General features: G+C 36.0%; 1 protein-coding gene across 1 annotated transcript; it reads left to right on the top strand.

The window, feature by feature from the left end:
- Window positions 1–618: 618 nt before the first annotated feature.
- On the top strand, window positions 619–12,275 carry CBG16744 (the record flags this gene model as incomplete). The annotated part of the gene is made up of 15 exons (XM_002645032.1): window positions 619–707; window positions 752–840; window positions 887–1,007; window positions 1,337–1,413; window positions 2,307–2,441; window positions 2,681–2,799; window positions 2,852–3,299; window positions 3,415–3,591; window positions 3,639–3,804; window positions 7,611–7,696; window positions 9,326–9,462; window positions 10,022–10,079; window positions 10,904–11,060; window positions 11,300–11,382; window positions 12,226–12,275. 15 exons carry the CDS (start codon window positions 619–621, stop codon window positions 12,273–12,275), a joined length of 1,992 nt encoding a protein of 663 aa, XP_002645078.1.
- Between the last annotated feature and the right edge of the window lie 506 nt (window positions 12,276–12,781).

The raw sequence follows: 12,781 nt of genomic DNA, 5'->3' as shown, positions 1-12,781 counted from the left end.
GGTTATTTACCATATCTTGCCTAATAGAAATTTTCAAAGATTTGCTGGCATTGAATGAGGCTACCAAAGTAGCACCGGAACTGCAACCGGTACAAAACCGTTCGCAATGATTACAGACCGTGTCTTAATCGGCCATTGAAAGTTTTATTGTATGTTCTCGATTTACTATCAATTGAAACAAAACGATTTTTTCAGAAAATGTAATTGCCCGAATTCGTTTACAAATAGTTTCCACTTTTCGAAGAATAAATACTTCTCCGAGCCAACTTTTCCAGATAGACATCAATTTTGTTTACAATTTGAAACATCGATGCACAGCAAATCAATTCTCAAAACGACTACTCTTTTTTATGTTTCGGTTTGATAAAATAAAACCGATAACAGTCAACAAGTGAAACTAGCGACCTACATTCCCTTTTTGGAGCGTTTTCTGGCCATTTTTGTTTCAACTATGTTGTCCAGCACATATTTTATTGTGCAGTTTGTTTTCTCACTCATCTCAGCAACAGTGATAATCACCCGTGAGTGAGCTCAAACGGGCTTTCATGTTTTCAAAATGCATTTTCAGACTCGGTCATGACTGAAAAAGCTTTCAATGAAAAAATGATAAATTTCCGAATGATCATTAGATTTGTCTTCGTTGGTTTTCATGTCTTGTTCCTCAGCACTCATTTATTCCATGTGTGTTATCCAGCGAAGCGAAAAAGGTGAACTTATTCTGACTAAATTTTTCACATAAGATTTATTATAGAACATCCAGAAACCAATTTCTCATTCACCTAATTCAGAGACTCTCGTTAGTACTTATTCAGTTTCTGCTCGTGAGTTCACCAATGCAATGTAAGTTTGCTGACTTCACAACTCAACCAGAAACCAATATTTTCAGTGTTCCTGTTTTGCATGCTGCTTATCGATTTTGTTGTCACCTCCTCGTATATTCTTGACGGAAACGATGGAATGAGAATAACACCCAGAATTGTAGATCCCGAGCCGCGGCCAATGTTGATGTGAATGACCCACATAATATCTGTATAATCTCCATGATGACTCTTTGCTGTTGAACAATATATCTCATAAGAACGTAGGAGCTATTGAGATTCATCAATCTGAATAGTTCTCTCGGTTGCACACAGATGCCCTTATCAGCGATAATAAATTTTTTTAAAAAAAATCACGAGGTTTTCGATTTGATGAACGATGGAAACTGTGTAAAAAACGAAAGTATTATAGTGTCGGTAGCAATAAAACTGTAGTTCAGTTCAAAACGACAGTAGAGGGGGACGAGTAGTTGAGGGAGCAGTTGGGGAACTTTGATGATTGGACAATTTCATTTCAGACTGGAATTTCTTCTAATGATTATTTTAGACATCAATAGACCTCTCAACATGCTGACAGATCGACAGCTCGCCCCACGTATGCCCTCTTCAAAAAAAAACAGTACTGAAAAATCAAATGAAAAATAAATTGCTATTTCCGAACAACCGCAAAAGGAGCCATAACGTTTTTGAACTTTTGCAGATACCGTGAAACTCTATTGAATAGCTAAGGAATTCTATTTTGGAGGTGGTTTGGGTTGGCACTGTATTAGGGAGTGACCTTCAATTAGAGATTCGAATTTTATTTTTTGGCACCTACTGATACTCATCACAAACAATGTTCGAAATTTTTCTTACTGTTAAACTTTTGAAAATATCATGGTTCCTCATTGAATAACTATTGTTTTGATCTTTAGATTTTTCAGTGTTATCATTAAGCCAAATGAATCGTTCGGAAATCTTCCAAGATTCGTTGCTTTCCTGATTCATTCTACTGCTTCCGACGTTCCAGAAAAATGCATGAACAACTGCCCTGTTTTGCGAAACCCTGGCTTTGAATATCAATTCGCATAACTTTGGATTGATAAGTTCCTAAAACTTTTGAATGTTTGCAAATTTCGTGAGTTCCAAATTTGAAGTACTCTCAAAATACAAATCTCCTATTTTTGATTACGCCACCGTAGTCCCACTAATGCTCGTCTTCAGATGGAACACGATAAGACCCTCTTCACCTATTTTATTACCAATGCGCCTTCAGTGTTTACAACCTTCGAGCCTTCCCACTCCGACTCTTTTAGGAGAAATATCAAGAACAAAACGTGATCCACCTGAAGACAGAACATTGTCACACTTTGCTGATACATGAAGGCGGAGAGCTGAAATGATCTCGACGGACTGGTGCGCAGTGCAGATCACTTCATCATTCAGTTTTTCTTCCGTTCGGTGGTCTATAGCGACCCTTCTCCTTCTTATAATTATTGATATTTTCAGGTACAATGATTAATCGAAAACCTCGAGAGGAACTGCAACATTTTCCTAGAGATAATACCACTACAACAAATAGTGGAGAAGATCACATGGATTCGCAGCAAAAACCAGTAGCCAGCAGAGTTAGATTATCTCAAAGTGAGTTTAGATTTCACTATGACGCAACTACACAATGACTGTTGAGCCCCAATCGCTTGAAATGCAATAGCAAAAATAGGGTTTATTTTATATTAATATTTTGATGAAATCCACTAAAACGGTTTTAATCATTTCAACCCAATATATGACTTCTGAACCAACTCATGTTGTGGTTCCCACCAGACCATTCATCATTTCACAAAGTGGATAGTTATCTTAACGATATGGTGAAATTGCAGCTTCGTACCCTCAACGACAAATGATGCCCACTCTACCAGTACATTTGTTGCCTGGCATGTTACCAATCACGCAGTTCAACCCATTTTATACTTTCTCTAGGCTGGCTCCAATGATTATGGTGAGTTCACATTTCCAGCAAAACTTCTTTGAAACACAAATCAAAATTTCAGCCTCCTCACTTACCTTTTTATCCGGCTACCAACATGCGAATGAACCCAATAAATTTTATGGCAATGCAAGCCATGACACCTCAATCTCAGTTGAACGCTCCTTTCTCTGGTGCTGTCCCCACAAATATCCCAATGGTTCCATTTCCCAAAGCAATGCAATCAAAGTCATCAAATCAGATGAATACAATTCCTTGGACCGTTCAAAAAAGTCCTATTATGTTGTTTCTCAAAGAGAACAGAAAAACTGTATTAGAAGAAAATGGAAATGATCAAATGACAGCATCCGCGTTAAATAAAGAGCTCGGAAAACGTTGGCATAATTTGTCAGACGAAGAGAGACGGAAATATTCAAACCTGGCGAAAATTGAGAAACAACTGCACAAAGAAAATCATCCTGAGTGGTCTGAAAGAAATAACTACACCAAGAAACCAAAGAAGAGAATCAACGGTGAGTTGCATCCTATAATGTAAAAATTCCGTTGCAAGTTATGAACTGCCCCGTTTCAAAGGAGATTCGAAATTGCCGTTCAAAAAGTTATTTGTGTTGATAGTTTTGATTTCAGAACCTACTCAATATCTTGTAGAAATGTGTCGTGCTCGATTCGGAATTGATAACAAGTCAAAGTGGTGCATACATTGCTTGCGCAAAAAGAAATGTATCTTATCAAGAGTTCTGTCGGAAATCCCTCCGACTAATAATGAGAAAACAACAAGCGAAATTCCACTCATTGGTACAAGAAGTTCGTTATCAAGCGGAATGATGCCGATAGACTTATTGCTAAATCAGGTTGCTCTCAAACTCCAGTCACACGCAGAAAGTCTAACAAACTCGGAGGCGAGAGAAGAAGGATCATAAAGTTAATTGGACACGAAACTACCACAAAATCTCACGATGCACAAATCCTTGGGCTTTCTTTTGAAATGAAATCATGTATCTATATTCAGTTGAATAAGTTTGTTCTTTTTTATGTTTTTTTTGTTGTATGTAATCGATGAACGTTTAATTTATGATTTTAATTGTCTGTTTGTTTCCAACAAATGTTGCTTCCATAAATAAAATCCGAAACTTGAACTCTGGAAAAAAAGTGGTCAGAAAATGCAAGGTGGTGTAAGTGGATGCGACGGAACTGTCCAGCCATATTCAGCCAGATCGGTCTGGGTCTTCTTTCTCGCATGCGGTCGCAGATTGTCATATTGGAAATCAAGTTTTGTGCTTTTCCCTATTGCAGATTAGAGTTGTGTACACATTCGTTTCCACAATCTATGGAATACGAAATAATTTTTCGAAAATTCCATTCCATATTGCACAAATTTCACGTAAACTTGTAGTATTTTCTAGTTTAGTCTATATGAAAAACTGTTTTCTTTTTTTCGCAAAACATTGAATAGAAACCCATAAAATTTATAGGAATTTTATCAGCAAGAAAATTGGTTTCGAAAAAATCCATAAAATTTTGCATATCTCTCCTCTTTTCAACCAGTACAAAAACAAGGAAAATCGACCGACATTGTTGAAATCGACTAAAACTATTCCAATATGGAACAACGTCTCGTTTCTACTTATATTCAATTTCTCTTCTTCACAGGCGACGTCGCCGATCGCATCGAGAAATCGTGGGATGGAATGAAAGTGTCGATTTCGAAATTCTTCGGTCGTAATTGATCTGATAATATTCTTCAATTTTGAATAAATTTCTTTGCAGCAATCGTTCTTAATTGTTCACGGGAAAAATGAGAATTTGAAACATGAACTATAGAGTATTATCTTCTTTTATGGTATGGAGAGAGTATAATAACATCAGAATATTCAGGTGCCTATCAAAATCTCAACAATTTTTTATATTCAGACATTTTCCAACAGATCTCAATTTTTGGGTTGTAGATATAAATCTAGTGACACAACAGCCTGTATAGTTTATGACGGAGGAGTTCAAAGGATTTTTTTGAGTTAGATATACCTGTCGGTTGATTTATGATTTTCTACGTCACCACCTGCGTATTTTTCTCAAGCTATAAAGAACTGAAAAATTTAGATTGCTCCAAAATTTTTATTCAATCCTTTTTTCAAATATTCAAAAATTTTCCCGAAATATCTCGTTCCTATCCGTTTCTCATCAAACACCACGTCTTTCACTTGACACCCATAAACTTTGGGTGCATTCTTCCTTTCCTAATCAAATCCATTCACGTGTTGAGCAAGATGAAAAACGCGAATGCATTGGTTCAAAGAAGGGAAGACAAAAAAGTAAACACCAACTACTACATGATCCTACTCCAATCGAATTTACCCTTTTTTTCTAGCTTTTTCTTGTTTTACCCAGTCAACTTCATCTTTCGAAAGACCTCGATAAATCTGACGAGTTGAGAAAAAGAAATACTCAGGATATGCGGGTTTTTTTGGATTTTTTTTTCCATTTTTCTCACACCTTGTACTTAACCTGACAGCTTTTGAATTCGTCCCAATTGTTCCGTTTCCCGATTTTGCTCTCATGCAGAATGAATTTTAGGAGCATTTTTAGGAGTTTTTTGTCTTGCCAAAGAAGATGGGGGAGGAGAGAAAGGCCGATTTTGTTGGCCTAAGAAAAAAAGGAATCGGGTTGATGCCAATGCGAGAACTACTCCAGACTACTGGTTTTATAGGGTGCTCTCTGTGCGAGGAGTTCTGATTTTCCATCAGATACGCGTCCATTTCCTCTATTGCCCTCAAGTTTTGAGAACGTTTTCTTTTGAGTTAGATGTACTGCTGTTCAAATTTTTATGATCTCGGATTTACCATTTTAATGTAATATTGTATTTTTTTGTGTGTGGTTTGTTGCAAGAACTGTTTGAATCCAGGAATGCAATTGACTTCAGAAAGTCCATAAGTATTGAAAACTGAATATTCTCAAATTCAATGCAATTGTTTAAGCATCAGACCTCATATGTTACAAACTTCAAAAGAAAAGAGTGCTTCCAATTTTTTTTGATTTCCTTCCGTCTATCTCTCTATGGGGTTTATCTTTCTTCCTTCTTCTCTACTCCCCTTTTGTCGCGCCTGCGCTTAATAGTAAAATAATACGAAGAAGTTGACAAAATCCCATGAGAGGTGCCCTCCAGGCTGCCATATTTTTATCTCATATGTTGCTGAAGACACGTTTTTCTGACGACGACAACGGCGACAAAGAAGAAGCCTCCCCTCATCCAGAAAAAACTTCTTGTCTTTTTTTTGCCCCGTGTCGGGTGCCATTTGTTTTTCTGGGGACCACTAATTTTTCAAAAACTGACATAACTGTGCTTTTTGAGATATTCCCTGCATGCAGTTTCTTGATTAATGAATGTTCTGAAATTTCTTCAAAAAGTTGTGTATCTTAACTGGAAGCTTCATTTATCTGGTGGCCTCTAATAGTAAGGCTTGGGAACATCTCCTGCAACAACGGAAAGTCTAGAATTCCAGTTTTCTAACGTGTGACACAAAAACTGGCAGGCTGAACTAGATTTACGATGAATTAGATTTTGTGATACGCTTTTTGCCTCTGAGTTATCTTCCAAATATCTTTCTGTCCGGTCTGTACGGAAACTACAGAAATTGCTCTGACCACTGGTCCCATCGGTTTGGTGTCCGATCACTTTTCGTGTAACTGGGTGCATCGAAAGAATTTTGAGACAAAATAAGAACTGGACAAGAGAAGATGAAGAAGCGGCTAAGGAGTAAGAAGACGAAGAAGACAACGTCGACGGAGAAGAAGACGTCGAAGAAGCGCACCACCAGCACCACGATGTCCGGATGGACCGAGATTTATGAGTGGTGTCGCTTTTTGTCGCCCCTAACGTCGACAAATAACACAGACACTTAGTCGCCCCATGCCCTCCCATTTTGCTCCCCATTCCACGACATACCACTGATTTCACTGCTAAACAAGCAGATGTTTTTTCTGAATCACTTATCATTATTACAGTAGTCCCATCTTTTCACCATGTTTAGTTTACAAAAAGTCTAGAAGACGGTATAAATTTATTTACCAAAAAATACCATTTTCCCTACTTTCTCTTTTCCGAGCAAGGAATTACGGTATATATTTCTCAGTTGTGAGATTTCTTGCTGAAATCAGAATATGCCGTGTTTTTTAAACTCCTACTTTCGGCCCAAAGTTCATATCACAGTCTTCATAGCACAATTAGTTTGCGATGTCTTCAAGAGCTCTTTGGATGCAAATTTGAAGTACGTCTCTTTATTTATACATTTGGTCTCAAAAATCTGTTGTAAAAACTAACGGACTATTAATATGCAAATATGTTTTTTCAAAACAAAATTGGGGTTGTGACAATTGATGTCTGCGCTTGAAGATTGAGCTTAATATGAATCGGAATTTCCACCTTCATAGCGGAAATCAGGTTTCAGCAGAACTTAAACACTATAAGATGCGAGTAGATGCAAGTCTGATTCTTTGAAATTTTTTATTTGTTTTAGTAGTTGTACGATTTTAAAAATTTATCTGATTTGTGACTTCAATTACGAATTGAACAATTTGTTTTTTAATTTTCAAAGTTTTCTTTTCAATACTTGAATTGCCTTTTTTCAGATTGAGTTAGAAGTTGATACAAAATTAACTTGAAAAAAGGAAAACTGAAAAAATGGAGAGATGATCACGTCAATCAATTTTTGAACATATCTATCTTTTCCTACACCGTCAACCTCGTGCTCGCTTATCTCCCTGTGCAAGATATGGAAAATATGTCAACTGATAAATTGTTCATCAAAAGAGTATCATTACTTCTTCAGTGGGCATAATCTGATATCTTTCACAGGAATCGAGATGATTGAGCTTGAAGTTGACGGCTTCAGTATGTTTTTAATAGAGGAAACAGGTATTTATAGGGACAATTTTCATTTGATTCTCATATTACTGTCTGTGATCCCAAATCTCTGAAAGTATTTATTCTACCAATAACTCAAGTCTCTACAATGAGTTTCTTTTTAGTTGCTTTTTCAATACTCTTCCTTAAACCCTCCGGTTGGTCCTCATTAGTTTTCGTTTTTGTTTTTCCAAATGTTCGGGGTCAAATCACTCACATTCCCCCCTATTTGTATTGTTTTGCTCGTCTCTGTTGTTGCATTCCCCGACTTATCAGTTCTAATCTCGTTCTTCTGTTTTTCTTTTTTTTTTCTGCTTGTCTCAACCAAAACTAACTCGGAGGCGTCATCTCCATACTCGTAAATTACATTCACATTGTCCCATTCATCTTTGAAAAACAAGGAAAATGAAATAGAAAAAAAATCTGAGAGAAGAGTAAGAGTAGGAAAGAAACAATCGTCTCTGCTTCTCGATCATATCTTCCTCGTCATATCTGCCGTTAACATGTCAAAGCAATGTCTTCCGAAATAGAAGGAGAGAGGGGTAAAAGAGAAAAAAAAGAAGACAAAGAAAACTTTACAAATTTCAAATTTCAAATTTTGCTTTTTTTATCTTACTCATGTAAAATGGGAATTGAGAAAAGAAGTTATCTTTCTTCGTGAAGTTTTAGAAAAAAAAGAAAACTTTGTCAAACTTCAGAAACCCCATTTTTCATATGAGAAAAAAATGAACGTTTTGTTTTGTCCATTTTTTCCGGGTTTGAGCCCTGAGCCCATCGGAGGATCATTTTTAAACGGCATCTTTCCTCATTTATCTTTTCTGAAGTTTGCAAAAGGGCGCGACGTTTTTGACACATCTTCTAACGTAAGAAACGTTTGTTTCTTTTCATTTCTTCTCTTCTGTGTCCCCACCCCGTCATGCTCATCTTCGTTACGAATAATTCGATCAACTGAAAACCTCTCACGGCAGATTTGATTCTTATAATTGACGACGAACTCACTTTCTGTGAGGGTGGATGAGAGTTCTGGGTGCATTGATTCTTGTTCTTTGATGGAAGAAAAAAGAAAGATGAAGAAGATTGAGGGTGGAAAGGAAACATCTTTTTCTCGTTCATCTTGTTCAAATGTTCAATAATCGCGTTAAATACTTGTCTTTGGAGAGCATGATTGATCAGCTCTTTTTACTCCTTCTTACATTTTTTGTTTCTCATTTGCTACACATGTTTCTGGACATTCCTGACCATTTCTTTTCTTTCTTTTGGTATAAAATACAAATTTCGGAATTATTTTTGTGCTCAATTTTTTTAAAAACTCTATTTTTGGTGATAATTTTCAAATTTCAAATCTAATTTTCTTTAGTTAAACATTGTTTTATCAACCTTTTAAATTGATAAGGGAACCTCAAAACCTTGTAACCCCAGATTTTGAAAGGAATTTGCGGATAAGTTGAGAATAACCTATTCAGAAACTTTGAAAATTTCAGAATCCGCTCTTCAGTTTCAGCTCTTTATCAGCTTCAGTATCAAAAATCGTGTTTTCAGTGAAAAAAATGTTTTTTCAAAAATCTGCTCAACTTCCAGGACATTCTTGAACGTGAAATCTGTTGTGTTGTACTGAGAATTTAATGAATTGTCTTATTTCAGACATTTTCTCGGAAAAATATTATTTTTTTTTTTTCAAAAATTTCCAATTTATTCGAATATTGAACAAAAAACTTTCATACTTGCAACATTTTTTCCATAGATTAATTTTCAAATTCTCAAATACATTTTCATCCAAGGTGCTGAAAATTTTCGAAAAAAAAAACTATATTTCCGAAAAAACGGCTGAAATATGAAGTTTTATTCAATTCTTCAGAAATGCACATCAAACTTCGTGTTCTGAAACGTGCTGTTGAACAAAATTTTGTTACTGAAAATTATAAACTGTAAATACTCTAATAGAAGGTCATCTAATAGAACGCTTCAATAGAAGGCTACACCTTCACTTTGAGCTCAACTATCTCAATTTCTATAAGATATATGAACATTGTGTCTACTGGTAAAATGTTGGTGATATTATGATAAACATTTTATCCGTTGACCAAATTTTGTTGTCGCTTTTAGAAATTGGGATATGTGAACTTGAAGTACAAGTATAGGGTTGTTAGAATATTTACAGTGACTCGGCTGAAACTGGCAAGCTAATTCTGAAATTTCTTAGAACTGTCTAGGTATGATATTTTAAACGAAATCTGATGTTTCAATTTGTAGAGGTTCCCGTATTGTGTTTTTCAGTTCCACTTTTTAAAAATCGCAAACTCTTTTCAATTAAATGTTATATAAAATCAAATATTTCAGCGAGAGGAACCACCAGTAGTATTCATATCGCTTATGGTCCGCAAAACTGGATCTAGGGGTGAGTGTCATATATTTCAAAGTTTTAATTTGAAGACCCAAATGACAAATTCCGGAAATGTCGAACAACGCGAAAAAAGGGCACATTCGAAAATTAATTTAGACGTCATCATTTTTTCCCTTTACTTGAGTACTAATTCCCTTTTGTTTTCCATACCCCAAAAATGGAAAAAAATTGTGTTCTCTCGACATCCCAAGACTCTCACCCAACTTAAACTGTTCTGGTCTCGTCCCATGTTTTTATCCCACATACTAAAGTGTGTTCCTCCCTCACTTTCAATCCGTCAAGGAATCAAGGCCCTTTTGACCCTGAAGACTTAATGGTCTAATAGCGAACATTGGGCAAGTCCCAAGCCAAAAGGAAGAGAAAATAGAGAGTCCGGCAAAGAATACTATGAGAATGTCGGGCTTAACTAAAGCGCCGCCTACTTATTTAAAGCAATAAGCTGTCGAAGAAGTGAGGCTCGAAGAAAAGGAGGAGTAGTGTCCATTGTATTTTTATCCAATTTTCAACCCATCTCAATGTTTTTATCTAATTTGCTCACAAACAAAAACTGTTGCCTCCTGGTGCTCCTCATCATATATTAATTTAGTATTTTTTGTATCATGAATATAGTTTAGCTCATCTTCAGAAGTCTCACAATACACAAATGCAATTGTGGTTGTGCTCAAGTACTAATTCATTTATCTCGAAAACAACATATCCCAGGCTGGGTACCACCACAAGAGAAACAAAAAATGGATGAAGAATATATCCTAGATGATTGATGAGAAGAATTTATGAATGGAAACAACCCCCTTGTGTTGCATGATTCAATTACACAGATCCAACCCCATTTTCATCGCGTACTTACAGTATTCGAGTTGCTCCTCGTGTTGCCGTCAGCTGGTACCATCGACGCGACGACGTGTGGAGTGTAGATACAGAACCACAACAACGGCATGGGCTCGACAGGAGCATCGGCAACCTATCATGCATACGGTGATCTTATTCGAACACCTTCGATTCATCCGCTTATCAGGTAAAGTTGGATTTTTTAAATTCTGGTTTGAACGACACTTTTTTGAAAAATCTTGCATTCTTGTTAATATTAGTTGTTTTTGGGCCAGTTCTTTAATTTATGCGATTGGAATTTGATTCTAATAATTTGACAATATATTCTTGAAACTAAATTCTTGCATGTATTTCTCCAAAGAACATAATCTCATGTATAGTTCCAGAAGCTGTTCGATCAAACAAAACAATTTGTGCAACAAACGAAGTCGACCAATTTCTGACAAGGATTTCGACGATGAAAAAAGTGGTGGGTTTTGCTCATAGACTAGTACGATTTGATCTATCAACACGGGTGCAGCGGCGTGTGAAAAGACACCACCCTCGCCGTAATTCAGGGGTACCATTGGTCCTGTTAGAAGGGACCACACTCTGTTGTGCTTTTTTAGTCTGATACATATTTGTGACATACTATATACTCATGTCGGCTGTACCAGCCAAACAAACTCTATTGCTACAGTTTCAAAGTTTATTGGAGTCTATCAGTAAGTTGGAAGGGTTTTATATAACGGACCGGGTAGGTTGAAAATTAAAAATAATACGGCCATAACCAGGTCGGATTCTGAAATATCAAAATTCTGAATTCTTTAACGGTATTTTCGAAAAATTCCAAAGTTTCGATAATATTGGTAAGGGTAGAATAACTCACTAAACTTGATATAAGGTTAAATTCAATAAACTTTTATCAAGGAACTTCAATTAATTAACTACCCGGGTACTCTGGTCAGCTTGGAAATATGAAAAATATTCGAATGCATATTGTATTTCCGAAAAGCTTGTAATAGGAAGGCCCATACACTTTCAAATTTGAGCTAATTTTTTTTGGAATTTGTGCAAGATCATGAAAATCTGTCCACTGATAAAATAGTTATGATATTGAGATGAACAAATTATTAGTTGACACCTTTTTCATATTCTCAACAGAAAACGAGATGAATTAGCTTAAACTTGAAAGTAAGGGGTCTTTCTATCACAGGTTTTACGTTGATTGGTTCTGATGGAAGGTCAAGAAAATTCTAACTTGCATCTTTAAAAGGGTGTCAAAACTGATAAAAAACGACTGAAAATTATTTATGAACTGTCTGGTTTTCAGTTCAAATCACAATAGTCAAAATGTCCCCTTCATATTTTCACTATCCATAATTTAAAAAATAATTCCAATTTAGGCTATTCAACTGTCTCTATTTTTGTTGTTCTCTTTTTGTCTTTCTTCTGATGTTCGTAAATCATAGTTTGGTGTTCTCCTGTGTCGCCTCCACCTCTCGTTTTCCTTTCAACACCACTCGTCATCACTCACCATGTTTTTCAATCTTGAGCCCGTAAAAGCAGAATGGTGGCCGACTGGTCCCGACAAAAGAGACATGATAGTGGTTAGTGTTCTTGCTCATTGCTCATTTTTTCAGTCCTTGAATTATTTTTAACTATTTAGCCAAAAATAAGAAGAGTTTGATTGCGATAGGGGTTACAGTATTTCGTCTATTTTGTAAAATGTAATTCTTGTTAATTGTGTAAATTTGTTTCTCAATTTCATTTGTGTTGACTCCACTGGAATTCTTGAATGTTCACAATGGAACAACGAAAAAGAGAAATTTTTTCAGATACATTTCTCACACTTGGAATCCCTTCTTTTCCGAACTTTTGAGGAGAAG

This window comes from Caenorhabditis briggsae, assembly GCF_000004555.2.
Source record: "Caenorhabditis briggsae complete genome, chrX, whole genome shotgun sequence".
Lineage (NCBI taxonomy): Eukaryota > Metazoa > Nematoda > Chromadorea > Rhabditida > Rhabditidae > Caenorhabditis > Caenorhabditis briggsae.
This window is presented reverse-complemented; position numbering and strand designations above follow the sequence as displayed.